At 40.5% G+C, this 17,428-nt stretch overlaps 3 protein-coding genes across 5 annotated transcripts; 1 reads left to right on the forward strand and 2 right to left on the reverse strand.

Annotated features, from left to right (window-relative positions):
• Positions 1-360: 360 nt before the first annotated feature.
• Positions 361-6,112, reverse strand: LOC131792791 (monocarboxylate transporter 3-like). Of its 3 annotated transcripts, none has more exons than XM_059110194.2 (5): positions 5,749-6,112; positions 3,455-4,029; positions 2,645-2,785; positions 1,567-1,795; positions 361-944 (listed from the first exon to the last, which is right to left on the reverse strand). In XM_059110194.2, exons 1-5 carry the CDS (start codon positions 5,960-5,962, stop codon positions 763-765), a joined length of 1,341 nt encoding a protein of 446 aa, XP_058966177.2. In that variant the 5' UTR covers positions 5,963-6,112; the 3' UTR covers positions 361-762. The 3 variants fall into 3 exon arrangements, with proteins under 3 accessions (XP_058966177.2, XP_066028779.1, XP_066028778.1); XM_066172682.1 differs by lacking the exon at positions 361-944 and adding an exon at positions 4,490-4,560 and having other exon boundaries at positions 1,232-1,795; positions 5,749-5,881; XM_066172681.1 differs by lacking the exon at positions 361-944 and having other exon boundaries at positions 1,233-1,795.
• A 159-nt stretch (positions 6,113-6,271) lies between these two features.
• Positions 6,272-8,008, reverse strand: LOC131792809 (histamine H2 receptor-like). Its single transcript, XM_059110216.2, has one exon. The coding sequence runs from the start codon at positions 7,874-7,876 to the stop codon at positions 6,923-6,925; it is 954 nt and encodes a 317-aa protein (XP_058966199.2). The 5' UTR covers positions 7,877-8,008; the 3' UTR covers positions 6,272-6,922.
• Positions 8,009-12,178: 4,170 nt separating this feature from the next.
• On the forward strand, positions 12,179-17,374 carry LOC131792799 (serum paraoxonase/arylesterase 1). Its single transcript, XM_059110205.2, is given in 9 exon segments — positions 12,179-12,205; positions 12,207-12,250; positions 12,355-12,419; positions 13,231-13,286; positions 13,842-13,968; positions 13,971-14,165; positions 15,093-15,276; positions 15,924-16,005; positions 16,781-17,374. Coding segments are annotated over 9 exon segments (1,104 nt in total). The 3' UTR covers positions 17,105-17,374.
• Positions 17,375-17,428: the final 54 nt, after the last annotated feature.

Genomic DNA, 17,428 nt, shown 5'->3' on the forward strand with positions numbered 1-17,428 from the left:
TTATTTTAAAAAATTTCAACCTCTCCCACGGTGGCTCTCGGTCAGGGGGAGTCATATGAAAAAGCGAGGGAGCGCTGGCTTGTTCTCGGTGGTTTTCAAAGTAGAGGAAAGCAACACCGGCAGAGTGGGAGTGCGAAATGTGATAGGTAGGGAGAATAAAGGGGTAAGTTTCTAAAGAAACTGTGGTGCTGCGTCGGTGGGAGAGTATAGCAGGTAATTTAGTGTTAACAACTGGGTTGAAAACGTAAATTAGCCACCGTAAAGGGTAAAAAAGCTGACGTTTCGAGCGTTAGCCCTTCGTCAGAGCGATTCGCTCTGACGAAGGGCTAACGCTCTAAACGTCAGCTTTTTTACCCTTTACGGTGGTTAATTTACGTTTTCTTAGGTAGGGAGAAGGCGAGAGGAGAAGACGATGTTGTTTCCTCCTTTCCGTCTGTCGTAACTCTCCTACTTAAGCTCTGCACACATTTCACATTTTGGAGGCGACTGGGAACGGGTGGTAGGGATGTCGGAAAGAAAAGATGCTGTTTTTCTTTGTGAACCACGCTACCAGGGTCGCCCGCTTGCTGTTTTACTCTTTTCCACAAACCGAGATTCTGAAACAGGCTAACGGATTTTGTGATTATGTCATACATACTCCAACGCAGCAGGAAATGATGTGTGCAATGGAAAATATACCCCGCGCGAGGCCTTAGCGAACGAGAGGAGCCAGAACGATGTGCACAAAGAACAAAACCCGTACAATTTCCTCGCAAAGGAGGGTTACAGCACGGTCTCACTTTCCTCAGGCGAGACCTTCATTTGCGTCTGGCCATCATTCTGCGGCAGATCATCTCGTTTTTTGAAATAACGTAGGATAAATACTACGACCACGCTGCTCATTATGAGCGAGCCAGACATGTAGAAGGCAGGTATGTACGATCCTAACTCGTCTGCAATGAAACCTAAAAGGACCAAATGAAACAACATAAATATAAACTGTTAACAGTGATTGCAGGTTACGAACACTTGTTAAGTTCTTAGATATTACAGACTCAAACATCTTTACTTCAACTACAAGAATTCATTAGAGAACAAAGTGACCTGCCCCCCTCGCCATGCTCAGCTCAGTGAAAAAATGAAAAAAAAAACAAAACTTGGTATAAAAGAGAAGAAAGGACTTAGGAAATAAAGGGAGAAGCTTAGCTTAAAAACTGAATTTTTGCTGTTTGATCTCAGGCGGACCATTCTGTGGGTGTGTTGAGTGGTAAAACATACTATACAGAAGCATAAAAGGTTGTCTGGCGGTCACGAGCACCGAATAGTAACACTTTCAATCCATTGTGGTCTGAAAATCTTTAGTGAAACGATCGGGACTGTTTCTGTAAAATGGCATTTTAAATAGCATGGAGAGGTAGAAAACGGTTAATCTTTGGTACAATGACATTTCTTTTCCCTTATTTGAGGTTTCAACACACGTTGAAAATCTTTTTATTTTCAGTGCCTTTATTCGTAACCGCACCACAATTCTCTCATAGTTTTCACATGTCGTTACAATCACAGGGTTGTCTGCCTGTAGTTTAATACCTGCAAACGGAGGTCCAACAGCCATAGTCAAAGATAAGAAAAATAACCAGAAACCAAAGGACTTGGAACGATGAGTGACAGGTACACAGTTTAAAATAAGATAATTGATGGGCGTGGCCGATGACCCCTCTGCGAAACCAAAGGTCACGAAATAGACCATGAGGAGAGCATAACTCCTGGAGCTAACGGGGCACAGCAGTGTGGCGCCACCCATCACAAATCCTGCTACCTAGTATGCGAAGGGAAAAGAAAAGAAATCATTTTTAATTGTACTGCAAGGTCTGTATTATGATACATGCTGTTACCTATCAATTTGATAGTTTTTGCGGGTCATTTCTCAGGGCTTTCACCTCACACGCGCTCAGATCGGTTAAAACAGTGAGATTAATCACAGCATTGGGGCGAAATATGCTCAATTTGGCAATTAGAGTAATTTGGGACAAATTGAATGTTTCCTTCGATTAATTCAAATGCAAAGGAAAGGAGTTGTTTATTTTCAGTAGACTGATGGAATACTTACAGGCTAAATATAACGATTACTTTGAAACAGTCCATAAATTGCACGTTTTGCTAAGCTTCTTACGAAACAGTAATCCATTGCAACAGTGAAACAAGAGATTATTCAGCCAATCAAACTCTTAGATAAAAAAGAAGATTAATTTGATTGCATGGAGGACTCGAAGAATGTGTGTTCAAGATATAAGGAGGAAGGCTTGACTTCGTCTGGTATTTCTCTGCTCCCCACCCCATAGACGCCTTTTCTATCTTCCCCCCCAGCTTGATTTATTAAAGGAGAGACTACAGTTGGTCGAGGCTAATTCAATTGTCAATCATCAGCGCGTAGTAAATGTTGTAACAGTTACCCTAGCCTTAGCCCTTAAGCGGGTTTTTAATCGACAGGCTTACGATATAAGCGCCGAGGCGTGCGTGTTTCGTGCAGGCTTGTGATGTGGACGCGCGAGGTGTCCGCGAGGTTCTGGCAGACCTCTCAAACGCTTGTCTCGCTTGCCGGCTCGAATCTTGTAAGCTTTATTATTTGTGCCACGACGCTGAGATCCTGGGCGCAGATTACTCTAACCTGAAAGATGTGCTGTGCGTGAAATCTCTTGTCACATAGTTTTCCAACAACCAATCTGGCTATCACTGAAGCAAGTCCAAACCCGAGATACAACATCGAAGATTGTTTATTTTGGATACCAAGATCTCTGCAGAAGCTTGCCTTTTAAAGAGAAAGACAAATCTATTATTACTTTGAACGGTATGGTCCTTATTCCAAACAAAAATCCTCTAAACTAAGTTTGAATCCAAGGTGGTCAAGAATTATGGACTAGTCGCGTTTCCCGGGTCATTTCGAGAACAATCGACCACTTAAAAGGTTTGAAAAAAAAGGCAGAGTTGCAGTCGGAAATGGAAAATGATCATGGCAAAAGAAAAGCTGTGACTGCCTTTCGTCCGTTGTGCTAACCAAAGAGCTCAATGTGTCTAAATTAACTCTTAGAAGAGGCGTCGGGTGCATCCACAAAATTAACAAAAACTAATGACCCACAAGCGTACAGTGTAGGGAGTGAATTGGAGTCAGAATATTAAAGAGTGACCATCAATTAACTCTGATGGGAGTTAAATTGTAATGTCCTAAGACCACAGTGCCTACATGTAAGCGCTGAAGTCAACATGTTGAAAGCAGAAAATAGATGGTGCTACTGGTAAATATGTGTTTGGCGTTTTACGTGCCGCTTCTCGCTTCTGTGATTTCTGTGCCTTTCATCGCGGCAACGAAGTTCTACTACGCCCGAAAAACCGCCAGTTATACAACTGGAGAGGGGGAGGAGGGGCATGCTACTATTCCAGACAGAAAAAGGGGTGTGGTAATTTCATGTTCTAGGCTCACCATATGAACTTGTGGAATATGAAGTCCAAGATACAAAATGGTAGTTGACACTGTATAAACTACAAACGGCGGATGTCTCCAGATTGAAAATTTTTGCGAATAACTCTCATCCTGATCGTTTGTTGACCCTCTTCGATAACCGGGGCCTTTCTTCAAGTTGCTATGGAAAAAGAAACCAAATACACAAACGGGGGAAGTCAAACCGGCCCATATGAGAAATGAAGTTCGCCAACTGAAATTATCAAGTAAAATCTGTAAAACAGGAGACACGATCATGATGCCTGCAGCATGACCCGCCACAAGAGTCCCTGTGGCTAAAGATCGTCCCTTATCAAAAGACGCAGACACCACTAGAAACAGAGCAGTGTGAACACAGCTAGCGCCAAATCCATACAAACAGCTGTAGGTTAAGTATAACATCCACATGTAGGGCACTAGAGAGCTGGCCGAAAGGCTAGCGATGCATATCAAAGCGCCGCATATGCTGACGGCCTGGCAGCCAAGCCGATCACACAGTTTTGCCGCCAAAGGTCCAAAGAACGACGCACACGCCATGCACAGGGATCCCACCCATGCTGCGAAGTAAAAAAGGAGACAAAAATGTTACAAATGTTAGTAACCATAGAGAAGGTTGTTGCCGAAATTTCTTAATACTTTAGACTTACGCTAATGATGAAATAATGAGTCTTAGGGAAGGTCTATAATAAATTAGCTCTGTTTGTAATAGAATACTATACAGAAAAACTGTTATCCAGTAAAAAAAAACAAATGTACAATACTCAGCAAGAACTATTTACTGACTTTAAGTCATTTCATGAAAATCAGTACATTTGTAAAACCTGTCACACAAAAGTTTTGAAAGGGCAAATCCCATGTCAAGCTGTATGTAACAAATTACATGTTGATAAACTGCCACCAGAGTCGTCCATTCTAGAGAAGCTTGAACAGATACACCACAGAGAATAGTGTTTGAAAAATCAATAGTTGTGCCCAAAGGTCGACAAAGAAAGAGTAAAGGTGCAATCTGTAATATACCTGTTGAATGTGATCAAACATGCAATATATTACCATGTCCCCATGAAAGATCTGGAATAATACTGTTGAAACTGAAAAAAAATTGGAATTTAGAGGTCATGTCTATTTTCAAGAAGTGCATCCACAAGTAGTAGATGACAACCTTTTTTGAAATAGCTGTATCTCCCTGGCCAGATATGAGCTCACTATTTCAGTATACTAGTCCGACACCCGTAGTGCCACTACACTTGATCTCAAGGATCCAGTACCATCCAGGTATCCCAGTTACCCTAATCACAGGGTCTAGTTTTAAGTAGTAAAATAGTAGGTTAAGTTGTTTCTACTAGGAAAAAAAAATTAAAGTGTGTTTAACAAAGCAACTTCAAATTAAGCTTTGGTGTGAATGGGATTCTAGTCTCGGTGTCTTGCGTGTCTCGAATTTACCACAGGATAAATTACCACCCGTTCTACGTACCGTCCTGTGTCCGTTTACAAAATACCATGCAAATTCGTGTATTTGGCATGCCAAGGTCGAGAGAAGAAGCGATCTATTAAGCATTCCCGGAGGATTCGGCGATGCAATTGTCAGAGGCTGTAAGATTTGTCGAAGTTCTCTTTTTAAGGGCATGGCTAAAAAATGTTACCATGTGAACAGGAAGCGATATTGGGCTGTATCTGTTGCCAAATGAATTAAAGCCCAGGCTAAACGTCGAACTTCACAAGAAACGAACTGATTATAACTGACAATTTGCAATTGGGTTAAACCAAACAGGTAAAGCACGACTGTACGTCGGATCAAGCGTCAAAGCCAAAATTCAGAGCAGCAAAAACAAATCTTTCGGTCGGCGGAAATTAAAATAAGAAAAAGTTACGCGAGACGCTGAACTGACGCTCCTTGGAAGAAGTTTTCATATTTTTTACAAACCCGACGACTACTTGAGCTGCAACTTTGTGTTTTTAAGACTTTTCAGTCTTGTTTCATCACGCGATCTCGCAACGATGCAAATGGCGTTCTTACTTGACCCTGTCGTCAGTTGCCAAGTTGTTTTGCCTCGAGACATGTTTCAGCATATTTGCAGATATATAATCAGATGCTGGGTTGGAAGTTCTTTATATTTCCAAAACCAACATTCAAGAACGTCCTTGGAAAAATCCTGCCCCCTCCATTCGACCCCAAACAAAAGTTAAAAATGTTTAAATAACTGAAAAAAGAGGAAAATAACGACCTTTTATGACACAGATGTAACTCTATTTCTTTCTAATTAATTATGGCGGCTTACCTGTGCGAGCTTTTCCCCGTCGAAACTCCTCTAAAAAGACAGGATTCAATACCCCAAAGCTAAACACGAATCCAAGAATCAAAATACTTGATATCAGACCAAGAGTGCACACAAACCAACTGCGCGCACTATCTACTTGTTGACGTTTACAGCTGATACATTTTCCTCCATCTGCGGTTTCCACAGTGCAAGATGATATCTCCTCGTGATTCATGTTTTATCTGTTCGGGCTGAGGGTTGATACTTAGAGAGCCTTCGACACTAAACAAGGCTGCAGTTGTCAAACAAAAGCAAGAAGAACTGGCCTAACCAGTTGGCGAGTTTTAAGATTCGAATCAGTATAATTTTCTCGTCATTGCGTTTCTCTCCTGTTACAACTTTGCACTCGTTTTCAGCCAATCAAACGCGCGTAATTTTTTCCTTATCTACATTATTAATTAAAAGCTCTTATCCCGCGACATCACTGAGATGTTGACAGCTAGGTGTTATTTTGCCGCAGGCTATTTTGGTTACTTGGCATATTCACAACATTGTTGTTTCTCTCTATATATTCTATCACTAAATTGATCATTAAACAGGTTACATTGAAATAAAAAATAAAAATAAAAAAAACTACGCTCAGTTAATCCTAACTTGGCCTCTAAAAGCAATAGTTACAGTTTCGTGATGCCCTGATAATAACCTCTTTCTGACACAAAAAGCTGGAAATGAAATATATGTAAGGCGACCCCAATGATATCGGATCAGTATTGAAATAATGATTCTCTTATAAAACAGGAAAACATTTGTATTCCTCTAATCTCTTGGCATGACATTTGGCAACGCCTTACCAATCAAACAACCACAAACTATTTGATGTATAAGCTCTACGGCTTTTTCTTTTTAACATAAAATTATACAGTAATCATTAAAGTTTGGCAACACTACAGCGGGAATTATTTAACGTTTAACGATTATTAGTATTCTGGCTCCCCTCCCCCCCTCTTAGATTTCAATATCATTTCCCCTTGTGTCTGCCTTACTTATAATATCAGCTTGAAGGATGTGAGAATTTACTGTTTGTTTTTAAAAAATGTATTGGTTTGTATGGAGAAGTTTCCTTTTTAGTCAGTCATGGGAGTGAAAGGTCAATGGTTTATATGTAAACAGGAGGAAGTAGACGACCTCACTGATTTTAAGCTTTACAAGTCAATATGTCTTTATACGCCATTCTGAGCTCCCGTCGCATAAGTCCATAAATGATTCGATTGACAGCACTGTTACTCGCTAGCAGCACCACTTGCCAAAAGTACACTTGTCGTGGAAGCGAACGCGGGCCGCTCAGTGCTTCATAAACATCCGTGCAGATGACTGGTGTCCAACAAACAAGGAACGCAATCAGGGTAACGAACAACATCCGAGTAATCCTCGCCTCGTCTGCGAAAGATCCCGAAGCCTCTCGAGCAAGACTCGAGTTCAAAATTTCGGCAAAATGTGCCCGAACTCTCCAGTAAGCTTTAAAATAGCAGAATAACATCAAAGGAAATACTAAAAAGCAAACTGCACCGTAGGCCACAAGTGTGTATATTGGGATGCCCTTATGGTGATTCATGTTTACAAAGCAGAGGTTTTTTCCAGGATGAAAGCGAAATGCTTTGGTTCCGAAAGAAAACACGGCCGTCGCCAAAGCGATTGCGACGATCCAAGCCGCAAGAATTGAGAGCAAAATGTTCCTCTTGCTATAAATTCTCCGATAAATAGCTACAGACTTCGTTATCTTGAAAAACCGATTGATGGCGATAAGAGCCATTGTGAATAGAGAAACGAGAGCGAAGACAAATGTAAGAGTGCCCTGAGCCTGGCAGAAGGCATTACCAAAAATCCACTGGCCTTCTATTAGTACTCCAAGGGATAACGTCATACACAAGACGGCGAACAGCAAGTCTGCAGCGGCGAGGCACGCTATGTAATAGTTTTGAGGCGCGCGAAATCCTCTGATCTTGTACAAGGATAAACAAACTAAAGCGTTACCCAAAACTGCTGATCCAACGAGGAAAACCCAGAGTGTGGATTCAAAGACAACAAGGCCAATATATCTGTCCTCCAAAGATATTGCAAGCTCATTTTCTCTTTGGGACGTTTCTTCCATGGTTAATTTACGCCTGAGCGAACGTTTTTTTGAGCAGTCAGATCTGAAGAGGTTAGCAGAGAATGCGGAAAGTTGCCAGACTAACGCACTTAAAAAAATTGCTTCCCGGCTCTATTTCCATAGAAAAAGAAAGTAAATTAGATACAGACTTAAAGATTTATCCTTGTAGACTGAAGAAAAAGCCTAGCATGGAAACTTGATATTACATAGATTAAAGTTGTTTTTTTTCCATAGTAACTTACTTCCTTGATTACATGAGACCAACGAAAAATGCTATATTTAAGACGAGGCTTCTTTTGGGTATTACTTGCGTTTTGCGTTTCTCATCTAATTTACATCACTATTATGCTTTGCATCTTTATAGCGATCTCTTCAAATGCCAACGTAAAATTAACGTGTAAGCGTCAACTTCAGTTTCGCTGAAGCGAACACTGTATTTGTCATCGCTGCTAAAAGTAGAAGAATTATTTTTCTGGAAAATTCATACGAAAGTGGCAGGGGTGATCATCGGAAATTTCATATTGAATATCGAAACCGAACCACAAACCCGTCCATGGTTGTGTGCTTCAACTTAGGCTCAAAAGGAACAAGTAATCCCTTTGACCTCTGCTTTCCACGGGTTCATTTATTTCTTAAGCGTGTGGCACCAGAATCACATGTATTCCACTCGCTTAACTCGTTCCAATAGATAACCTCGGGCCGCGTTGCATTCTTTCAAGAAAATACGACCTTCATTCCTCAGTTCCGGTAAGACCATAGTCTCATGAAAACTTTTTCCCATTTTGGTCTATGTTTAACGCGCAAAATGCGAAGGAAGTGGGATGCTAACGGTAAGTACAACCATAATAGTAATAATGTCGTAGTAATAACGATAATAATTGCTTTATTCAGCATTTCTATCAGGTGTCTTCTCATCTGAATGAAAACTAGACCCTGTGAGCAGGGTAACTGGGATACCTGGATGGTACTGGATCCTTGGAATCAAGTGTAGTGATACTATGGGTGTCGGACTAGTATACTGAAATAGTGAGCTCAAGTCTGGCTAAGGGCATACACCTATTTCAAAACACAGGCATGCTCTGCATGCAAGAGTTATTTTTTGTAGGGTGGGTGGATTACTTGAAACATTGTTAGTGGTCTACATTCTTACAAAAGGAAAGAAGAGTATTAACGTTGGAAAAGAACGAAAATGTCGAATTACCTCACACACAGGTATTTTGTGGTAGATTATGTGTTTTGTGCGAATAAATGTAACCAAAAATAAACTGTATTGGTGCCACAGATACCTGTTAGTACAAAATGCAGTCAGCAGACCGGATACAATATAGACTGGAGACTGTAGAGTGGGTACAAAATGCAGACTGAGAATCTGAAGAGTTTTTACGTCTGGTAAATAATAACATGTCATCTTACAATTACCGAGCGTCACGCAATCGCTTGTCCTCGATCAGCCTTCACGATTATTTGCACTATTGTGGAAAATTCCTGGCCTATTTCTTGATGAAAATCGATCGTAATATAATTTCAAGCCTTCAATATAGTCTTCTTACTTTGTGCGCGAGTTGGTTTGTGTGATGTCTGTACAGATTTTACCAACGTAACAAAAGTCGATGATGTGAATAACAGTGATGGTAAAGCAAGCTTAAACGGCAGAAATCACCAGAAACTACAACGGATACACAGTTCGCGACTCAATCCAGTCCAAAATTACCGCTCAATAACATCTTTTAGTGTGGATTGGCCGCGAACAATACGACTTGTGTATGCGTCTGTAAGTATTTCGAGCGTTTGCGCTATAATGCTTCAGGTGATCGTAATCAGAACACGTTGAAATACAAAACGACCGACAAAAGAGTTTTCTAAGCAAAAATCTCGTGTTCGTCATGTGACCCGGACCTGTCCGTGCATGACAACGTCAATCATCATCAAGATAACACGTGATCAGCATGTGAACACCTTCACCCTCATTGGATCACAGTTAGTTGTCATGGTGTTGAGGGCCCAATGACCACTGGGTACTATTGCGCAATTTTTCCATTTTGTGGCGGAGGAAAAAAAAAAAAAAAAAGACGACAAAAAAACAAAGGCATTTTATGACTGGGCTACCACAGGTATCCCAGTAATAAACAATTGCACGTATTAAAATAAAAATAGATAATAAGACTAAGAGTCAGATATATGTATAAATGAAAGAAAATATTAAGTTATTAAGAGTTAAACTGAAATTCCAGTGTATATTTTTTCTCATTAAGTGTTAAAAGTTACAATACGGACAGGTCCTTATTTGATCTGGTTAACTATTAATTAAAAATCTTGGCTGCTCGATCCTGATAAATATGTGACACTTATGGGATTTCAAGGTGCATTAAGGCACAAGATCTGTTCGTCAGACTGCATCGACATCGGCATCACTTTTTTAGAATAAGCGTGATATTTTGCTGTTTTTTCTGTCAAGCGGAGGAACTCGCGAGGCGAGTTTTACATGCTCCATCATAAGGATCCAAAGATTAAAGACACGATCGTTCGAAGTTGCTGATACGAAAAATTAAGTCAGAAAATGGAGGAACCAAGTGTCAATCGGTGTGTCCGTCCTTGAGGGTGGCAGGGGTTTTTGCATGACGCGTGATGGCCCCAAAATTTGCAGGGTGACGCATGAATGAACCCGAATTATCCGCGTGACGAAGGACCGGACATGACAACGTGATGCGCGATTTTCTGTATTACAAGCGCGTGACGCGTAATTTACAACACTTACCAATTGGATTCCGTGATAATGAACGCTCTTTGACCTAGAAGGAATCCAATCATTCAAAGCAAATAGAGTCTTAATAAAGATCAATAAACCGTGGCAGCCGTGACACTGTTTTCTGGTCAATCGTAACACAATAGGCATAAGTTAATATAGTTAACATTTGCAAGAGGACTATGACCTTCAGTGTTATTTTTGTCAACCGCCTGGTCGTGGTGGTGGGTCAGATCGTATGCAGAAAGACCAGAAAGTATCCGACTCCATCGAATGAAAGATCTCTAAGAATGTCGACCCAAACGACTGAAACGGTAAAAGACGTTCGAGTTTTGGTGTCATTTTATGCTGCCCTAGAGGATGGTAATGTAAGCAATGAGTTAAAACACTGGGAAATTTTTTTGACCTAAACGAATTCAAAAGCCACGTTGTAACCTTTACTGACATACAGACAGTTGCCGTTCAGAAGGGGATTGGTCAAAACATTGACATAAATATTGCCTGTGTATAAAAGAAGAGTAAAGGTGGCGTAGACGTCTGCTCAATCTTGGAGCCACGAGTGGCCGCAAAATTGAAAGATAGCCAATTTAGCAATCATACTTGTTCTAGAGAGATAACTAATGGGCCATATATGAGTTCAATCTACGAAAACATCGCCAAATCTATGACTACTGACTTATTAAACAACAAACTATGACGACTATGATGCCCAGACGAACACCTCAGATGCTGAATTGAAAAAAAAAATCTTCGTGAACAGAACTTCGAAGGTGAGGCAAACAACAAGCTATTGGATGAAGAGGATACTCAACGAAGCAACTTGAATGGTAAATACCTAAGCTTCACTCTTGTGTTAAAATTCTGATTCTCTGGTTTGTTTTTAATGTGTTCTCATACTTGTAAAGTGTGATTTGATATTGTGATACGAGGCCTGAGTAAACGCTCTCTCAGCGTCTAGTTTCCACAAGTAAGTCGTCTTTATTTGTTCAACAAAAAGAAATATGACAAGTGAAACGCAATTCATTCCGGAATAAAAAAAACGTTGGATGCAATATAATTTTTAATAATACATCCGATCGGTTGAAATCTTACAGTATTAGCTTAGCGTAATTAATCCTTTTACGTGACGCATGATTGGTTAAAAAATTATCCGTGATGCGTGATTTGATAGGAAAATTCAGCGTGATGTAGGATTGAAACCCCCTTTACCACCCTCGTCCCTTCCGTCCACCAATCAATCAGACAGACAGCCTGAATGAAAAGCCGAAAACTTCCAACACAGACATAAAATCAGCAGTATCGATACACACATAAATCATAACCGACAAATTACTTGATAGCTTTAACCTAGGATCACGCCTTCTTTTTTCGAGGTTCCACCCCTGATCCCAGGTTCTCATAGCTATCGCCATCACCTGCGTTTGGAGCTGGAAACGAGAAATTCATCAACAAAGAAAGGTGTCACGCAACATTACGGTAATTTAAGTGTGAACTCTAAGAGCAATTACCATTGGAGCTCGAGGCGAACCAGACACTGAACGAATAGTTGTGTTCGAATCATGGGTCGACTGGGTGAATTTGTGGTGTTTTTTCATGGTCACTTTATTTGTTGCTCATGTTGTCAAAACGCTGTGAGTGAAATGTTATTTTCCTTTCTAAATTGAACCGTGAATACTTGTCGAGTTGCTGTTTAATGAGACGAAGGAAATATCACGCACTCCTTTTCATTCTTCAGAATATTCATAGGACATTTCACTCATATTGTGAATCACTCTCCCGGACCTTGCAGAGTAATAGAAGGTAAGTCTAATGAGGCTGCTTTGGAAAAACACCTCCATGAAGCTGCATGAAATGTTTGAATCAGTATTTAAAAATTATGCTGCATTAGGTGATGGCTTTGGTCACGAGGCGTCCGCGCGCTCGAGCATAGATTCTGTCTGTGTAGCACATTTTCACTTGAACAGCCCGGGTTGACAAGTTTCACACTTTAATTTAATTGCTATTTCGTTCTCTCGACGAATCAATCGGGCTACTGACGGGTAATCTCATTTCCATTTGATCTGGTAAACAGGTCAGTTCCGTGACAACTGTGTAAGGCAATATCAACAACTTAGTCCATCGGCGTGTATGTCCCCCAGAACACAACATAAACACTCTTAGAAACTGTAATCGATCTTTTCATAGAAGTAAGAGCATGCACTACACAGTTCGAACGAGAGAGGGTGGCAAACATGGGGTCCTGATCCCGCTTCACGCACGAATTTTAGAAAAATTCATGCATCACGTGTACTTTAATTAAGCAGTTTTCTTCTTGTATGCGAGGTTTCGATGATTTCTTGAGGTTTTCGCGAAAGGAAAAAATTCACGGGTCACGTATACTTCAGGATGCAAAAAACGCTTCACTCTGGTTCATAACTTCGCGTATAACGCTCGCCTCTCCGGTGAAATTCACGCCTTAATCACGTGTCTCTTCGTGCCCGTAGAATCCCAGTTATTTTATAAATGCTAATGTCCCCCTCCTTATAAACGTCCCTCTGATGTTGCCGCTGAAGCAATTCTCCTGTCTGTGTCTTCATGAGAAAATTTTTTTTTTGCCTTTGGTGATTTTCAGTGAATGGCTCAGAGGATCTCGCCCTCCTTAACGATGGACTAGTGTTCGTGTCTTCTGTAAGTTTCTGCTGTTGTAAATTTAGACATCTCTGTTTAGGAGTTGGTCATCATTCCTTCGAGCTGTCTTAGCTTAATTTTCATTCCATTTTATAGAGGTTCAGTTGTATGAAAAAAATTTGTTGGCCTATTTGCAGAGCGTAAACAATATTTTTGTAATAAAGATGTCTTAATTTTTAAGCCAGAGGGAGAGGGGGAAGGGGGTAAAATGCAGCCCAGTACCCCTCGATACAACGTTCGCCTTCTCGTCAGACCCAGTCAAGTCTGTTCTAGGTGTTCAGGTTTAAGTTAGAACCGAGCGCGACAGTAAATGATGCTTTAGCAGCGGCGGAGCGTTCATAGGAGGGAGGATTGGGTCGAGTCGTTGGGAGGTCTAAATCAGACCTCCCTCGTTTTTTCTCCTCAGCCGCTGGTATCGCGCTTCGTTTCACTAACTGAACGCTTGGAACAGGCTAGACCTAGCCTTGACACGCGGGCGAGAATAAAAATTTGACGTTTGATTTCTGAAGATATTTGACTTAAACTTGGTGAATTTGTTTCATATTTATTTAATAGGGACTTCGTTACAGGCTCAGCATCTCGTATGACCCAGTGCTTGACACGCGTGAGGGCAAAATTTTGACGTTTGACTTCAACAAAGCCAATAAAAATCCAGTAGAATTGACGCTGAAGAATTTTAATCGTTCGGGTTTAACCCGCACGGGATCAGCGCGTATCAGGATCCATCTTCTGGCGCGGTTTCCCTGTTTGTCATAAACCACCGACCGGATGCCCAAGCCATTGAAATATTTGACTTCGAACGGGAAACTCGCTCACTGATTCATCGGCGCTCTGTGGTGAATGAACTGATCTGGAGTCCAAATAACTTACATGCAGTAGGTATGTGAAATAAGTAGCCATGCGATCTTTCGGAGAGAAAAAAAAAAAAGTTCTACAAAGACCTATTGAATATACAAATTTTAATATAACGAGCATACTAACTTAAGCGCGAGGAAACACAAATGGGCGATCAACTTCAGTCGTGCATCTAATTGATTAGGAGATAAGACAGACCACGAGTAAAGTACGGCAAAAAAATTGCAACCCGGATTTTTAGGCTCAGCCTATGCTATGCGAATATGCATGAAAAATACATTGTTCCCAGACTGATATTCATGGAGAAATACAGATGTGTTAATCAAGCTAGTGATATGGGCCGGCATGTATGAGCGTGAAAATAGTTCTTGCGCGCGGCTCTCTCTCGTGCGCACAAGCCCTTCTTATTCGCGCTGCAAGACGCGCGTTTCTCCCTCCGCAGGAAGATTTTAGACGAGACGAGGAGAGGTTTGCCGGGGTTCAGGTACCACTAAATCTGCTAAACCATGGCAGGCCTCTCACTAACTCACGTTGCTTGAGGGATTATACTTTCCCGCGGGTAAAAAAGAAATACTAGTGCCAAACCGCTAATTAGGCTTGATTTAGCACCATTGTTTTAATCTTGTGTTACTTATGAACTCTAAATGAATCTTGAAGAGACTTGTGACGAAAGCACTTTTGATGGGTGGTTGTTTGAGGTTGTTGAATCCTGGATCCAGATACTGAATTTACCCATTTAGGACTCTACCCTCCCTAGGATAGAGAGAGAGTTTCTTGTATAAGCTAAATATGATGCATAGAGGAATGTAAGGATTGTTTTTAGAACTGCATATCGAGCTTGGCTGTCCGTGCATTACTTAAACTAAACTGTACACGCAATTTTAAGTGGACCTCTCAACGGTTTTTTTAGAGATAGTGCCATCATTGCTTCTCTGTATGTTATTTTTTCAGGTCCAGATGCCTTTTACGTGACAAACGACAATTTGTTTCGATATGGGACAGTACAGCAATTGCTATATATGTATATTTTAAACAACTTCTTTGCCTCAAATATTGTGTATTTCGACGGATTTAAGGCCATCGAAGCGATAAGTGGAGTCCATCCTAATGGCTTAGCCATGGATAAAGACCAAAGGTAAGCGTTCAGTTTTGATGCGAACTGATTACATTTAGCCTTTAACTCCAATGAGCGGCCAAGACAAATTTCTCCCTACAATTTCTATATACAATAAGTGATGAGAATAAAGAAAAACTTTCAAATAGGGGATTATTAGTTTATTAGTTGATCCAATACCAATAAATTGTCCAAACTAAGATTTAAAAAATTGAATGGCATTTTGACTTGCGGATGATATACTAGTGAGGAAAAGATCCACGCAAGTGAACTGCAAAATTAAATGAATCAGTGATGGATAAACTGTTGAAAGGGAGCCAGAAAAAAATCCAGGCTTCGACGGGATTCGAATGCGTGCCTCAAAGATACCAGATCAGAACGCCAATCCTTATAAAAACGCACACCCTTTGTTAGGATTTGACAAATAATAAACAGGTGAATGAATAGACAAATAAACTTGTGAATATACAAAAGTAGGTGATCGAATTATTAATATTCCTCGTAAAACATGTTTAAGTCCGTGTGGACCTGAGGGGAACGGAATAGTATGTTATACTGCTTCTTCTTTACCTCTTTATTTTTGTATGTTTTCCCTCAATTTGTTAAACAGCAACCTTTGCAAAAGATACGTTTGATATTCTACTTAAGCTAAACTGTAATCCTTTTAGTTTTGTCTTTGCGTCTGCAACCCATGATAACGGTGTGGCAGTTTACAGACGTCGTCGTGACAACACCTTGGAGGCTTCTCAGGTGGGTCGCTTAAACGAAAAAAAATTATGATTTAGAGTATTTCCGTTATTTAAATTTGGCTTAGTTTTTCCAGGGAGAAAATTGCTTACTTTTAACCAAGCTTAAGAAGCATCATTAACAGTGTTGTGACCATTGAGATCATTGGCATGACGTAGTTTACAAGGTCACGTCTCCGTTTTATCATTCGCAGAACGAGTTTGTGAATCCACTAACACCTAAGATTTTATGCATGATTCTCCCTTCTTGCTGCTATACATTTCGCTGTAAATAAATCAAAAGAATTTAATGTAGCAAAGCTGGTTGTAGTGATCGGTTCTCCCTGGTTGAGGAGAGATTTCATGAAATAAAACCAGTTTAGTTTTTCTGGTCTGTGTTGTGTGGTTTTCTCCTATGACTCTAATTTTTAATTAAAATGGCACAGGCTCATTTATTCTTGTCACTATTTTCCTGTCTGTTGGAGAATATGAGCTATCTACTTAAGTATAAGTCACTTCGAGAAGCTGAAAGGTCAATTGCTATGGTCTTTTATTCCATCATTTTGTTATTTTTATTGTGCAAAATTAATGAAACTTGTGAACGTGATTTGGGGTCAGATTGCTAGCATCATTAACGATGCGTACGGGACTTTGAGCACGATACTCAACGAGCTTGCTTGAAAATTCCGAAAGTGATCTAAAGAGTCCTCTAAGTCGAGACGAACCGCAGCGTCATACCAGCTGCGAACTATTATCACCAGTATATTTGAAAATTTTTATTGTATATTTTCTGTATGCAGGTGATTAAAGTTGGAGCATATGTTGACAACATTAATGTCGATCCTGTTACCGGGAACCTTTGGTTGGCAACAGTACCGAAAATTCTTGACATCGTGGCGTACTCAAAAAACATCAGCCACCCTAGTGCCTCTCAGGTTCTCGAGGTACAGTTAGGGAAATCATCTGCATCTGGGATCGCTTTTCCTTATCACAAGGTTCGTGGGGTGTACAGGAATGACGGAAAGGAATTGTCTGCTTCCACATCTGCTCTTGTCTATAAGAGCCAACTCCTTGTTGGAACTTTATCTACTAACATGCTATATTGTGAAGTGAAATACTATTGATTCGTCAGAAAACTAACTGCCCAAAAAGGCAAAGAGTGATGTGCTTGTTTCCCGTAGAGCATGCTGAGTTTCAAGCACGTTTATCAAAGGTAGAAGACCCCTAAATTCGTGATGCAAACGTTATATAACCAAAATGTGGGATAATATAAGTTAGTGTACTTTTTCTACCTTTAGCTGTTCATATGCAGCTCCCCCAGAAGTGCCCCAGAATCAGAGGACTTGAAAAATCGCGTGATTATGTTGTTATAAATAAATTCTTACGATGATGAATTGTGTGTTGTTATTAATCCTCATTAATAGAGTCTCAGACCGCAGTAAAGCCTT

Source organism: Pocillopora verrucosa, chromosome 9 (genome assembly GCF_036669915.1).
Source record: "Pocillopora verrucosa isolate sample1 chromosome 9, ASM3666991v2, whole genome shotgun sequence".
NCBI lineage: Eukaryota > Metazoa > Cnidaria > Anthozoa > Scleractinia > Pocilloporidae > Pocillopora > Pocillopora verrucosa.

Bases quoted from the DNA above. Each gene is read 5' to 3' on its own strand.
- LOC131792791 (XM_066172681.1), bottom strand. From the start codon at position 5,962: ATGAATCACGAGGAGATATCATCTTGCACTGTGGAAACCGCAGATGGA. The intron at 2,786-3,454 runs GTGAGCCTAGAA...TCTCTTTAAAAG, and splicing joins ATATTCCACAAGTTCATATG to GCAAGCTTCTGCAGAGATCT. The intron at 1,796-2,644 runs GTTAGAGTAATC...TTCGCATACTAG, and splicing joins ACGCACAGCACATCTTTCAG to GTAGCAGGATTTGTGATGGG.
- LOC131792809 (XM_059110216.2), bottom strand. From the start codon at position 7,876: ATGGAAGAAACGTCCCAAAGAGAAAATGAGCTTGCAATATCTTTGGAG.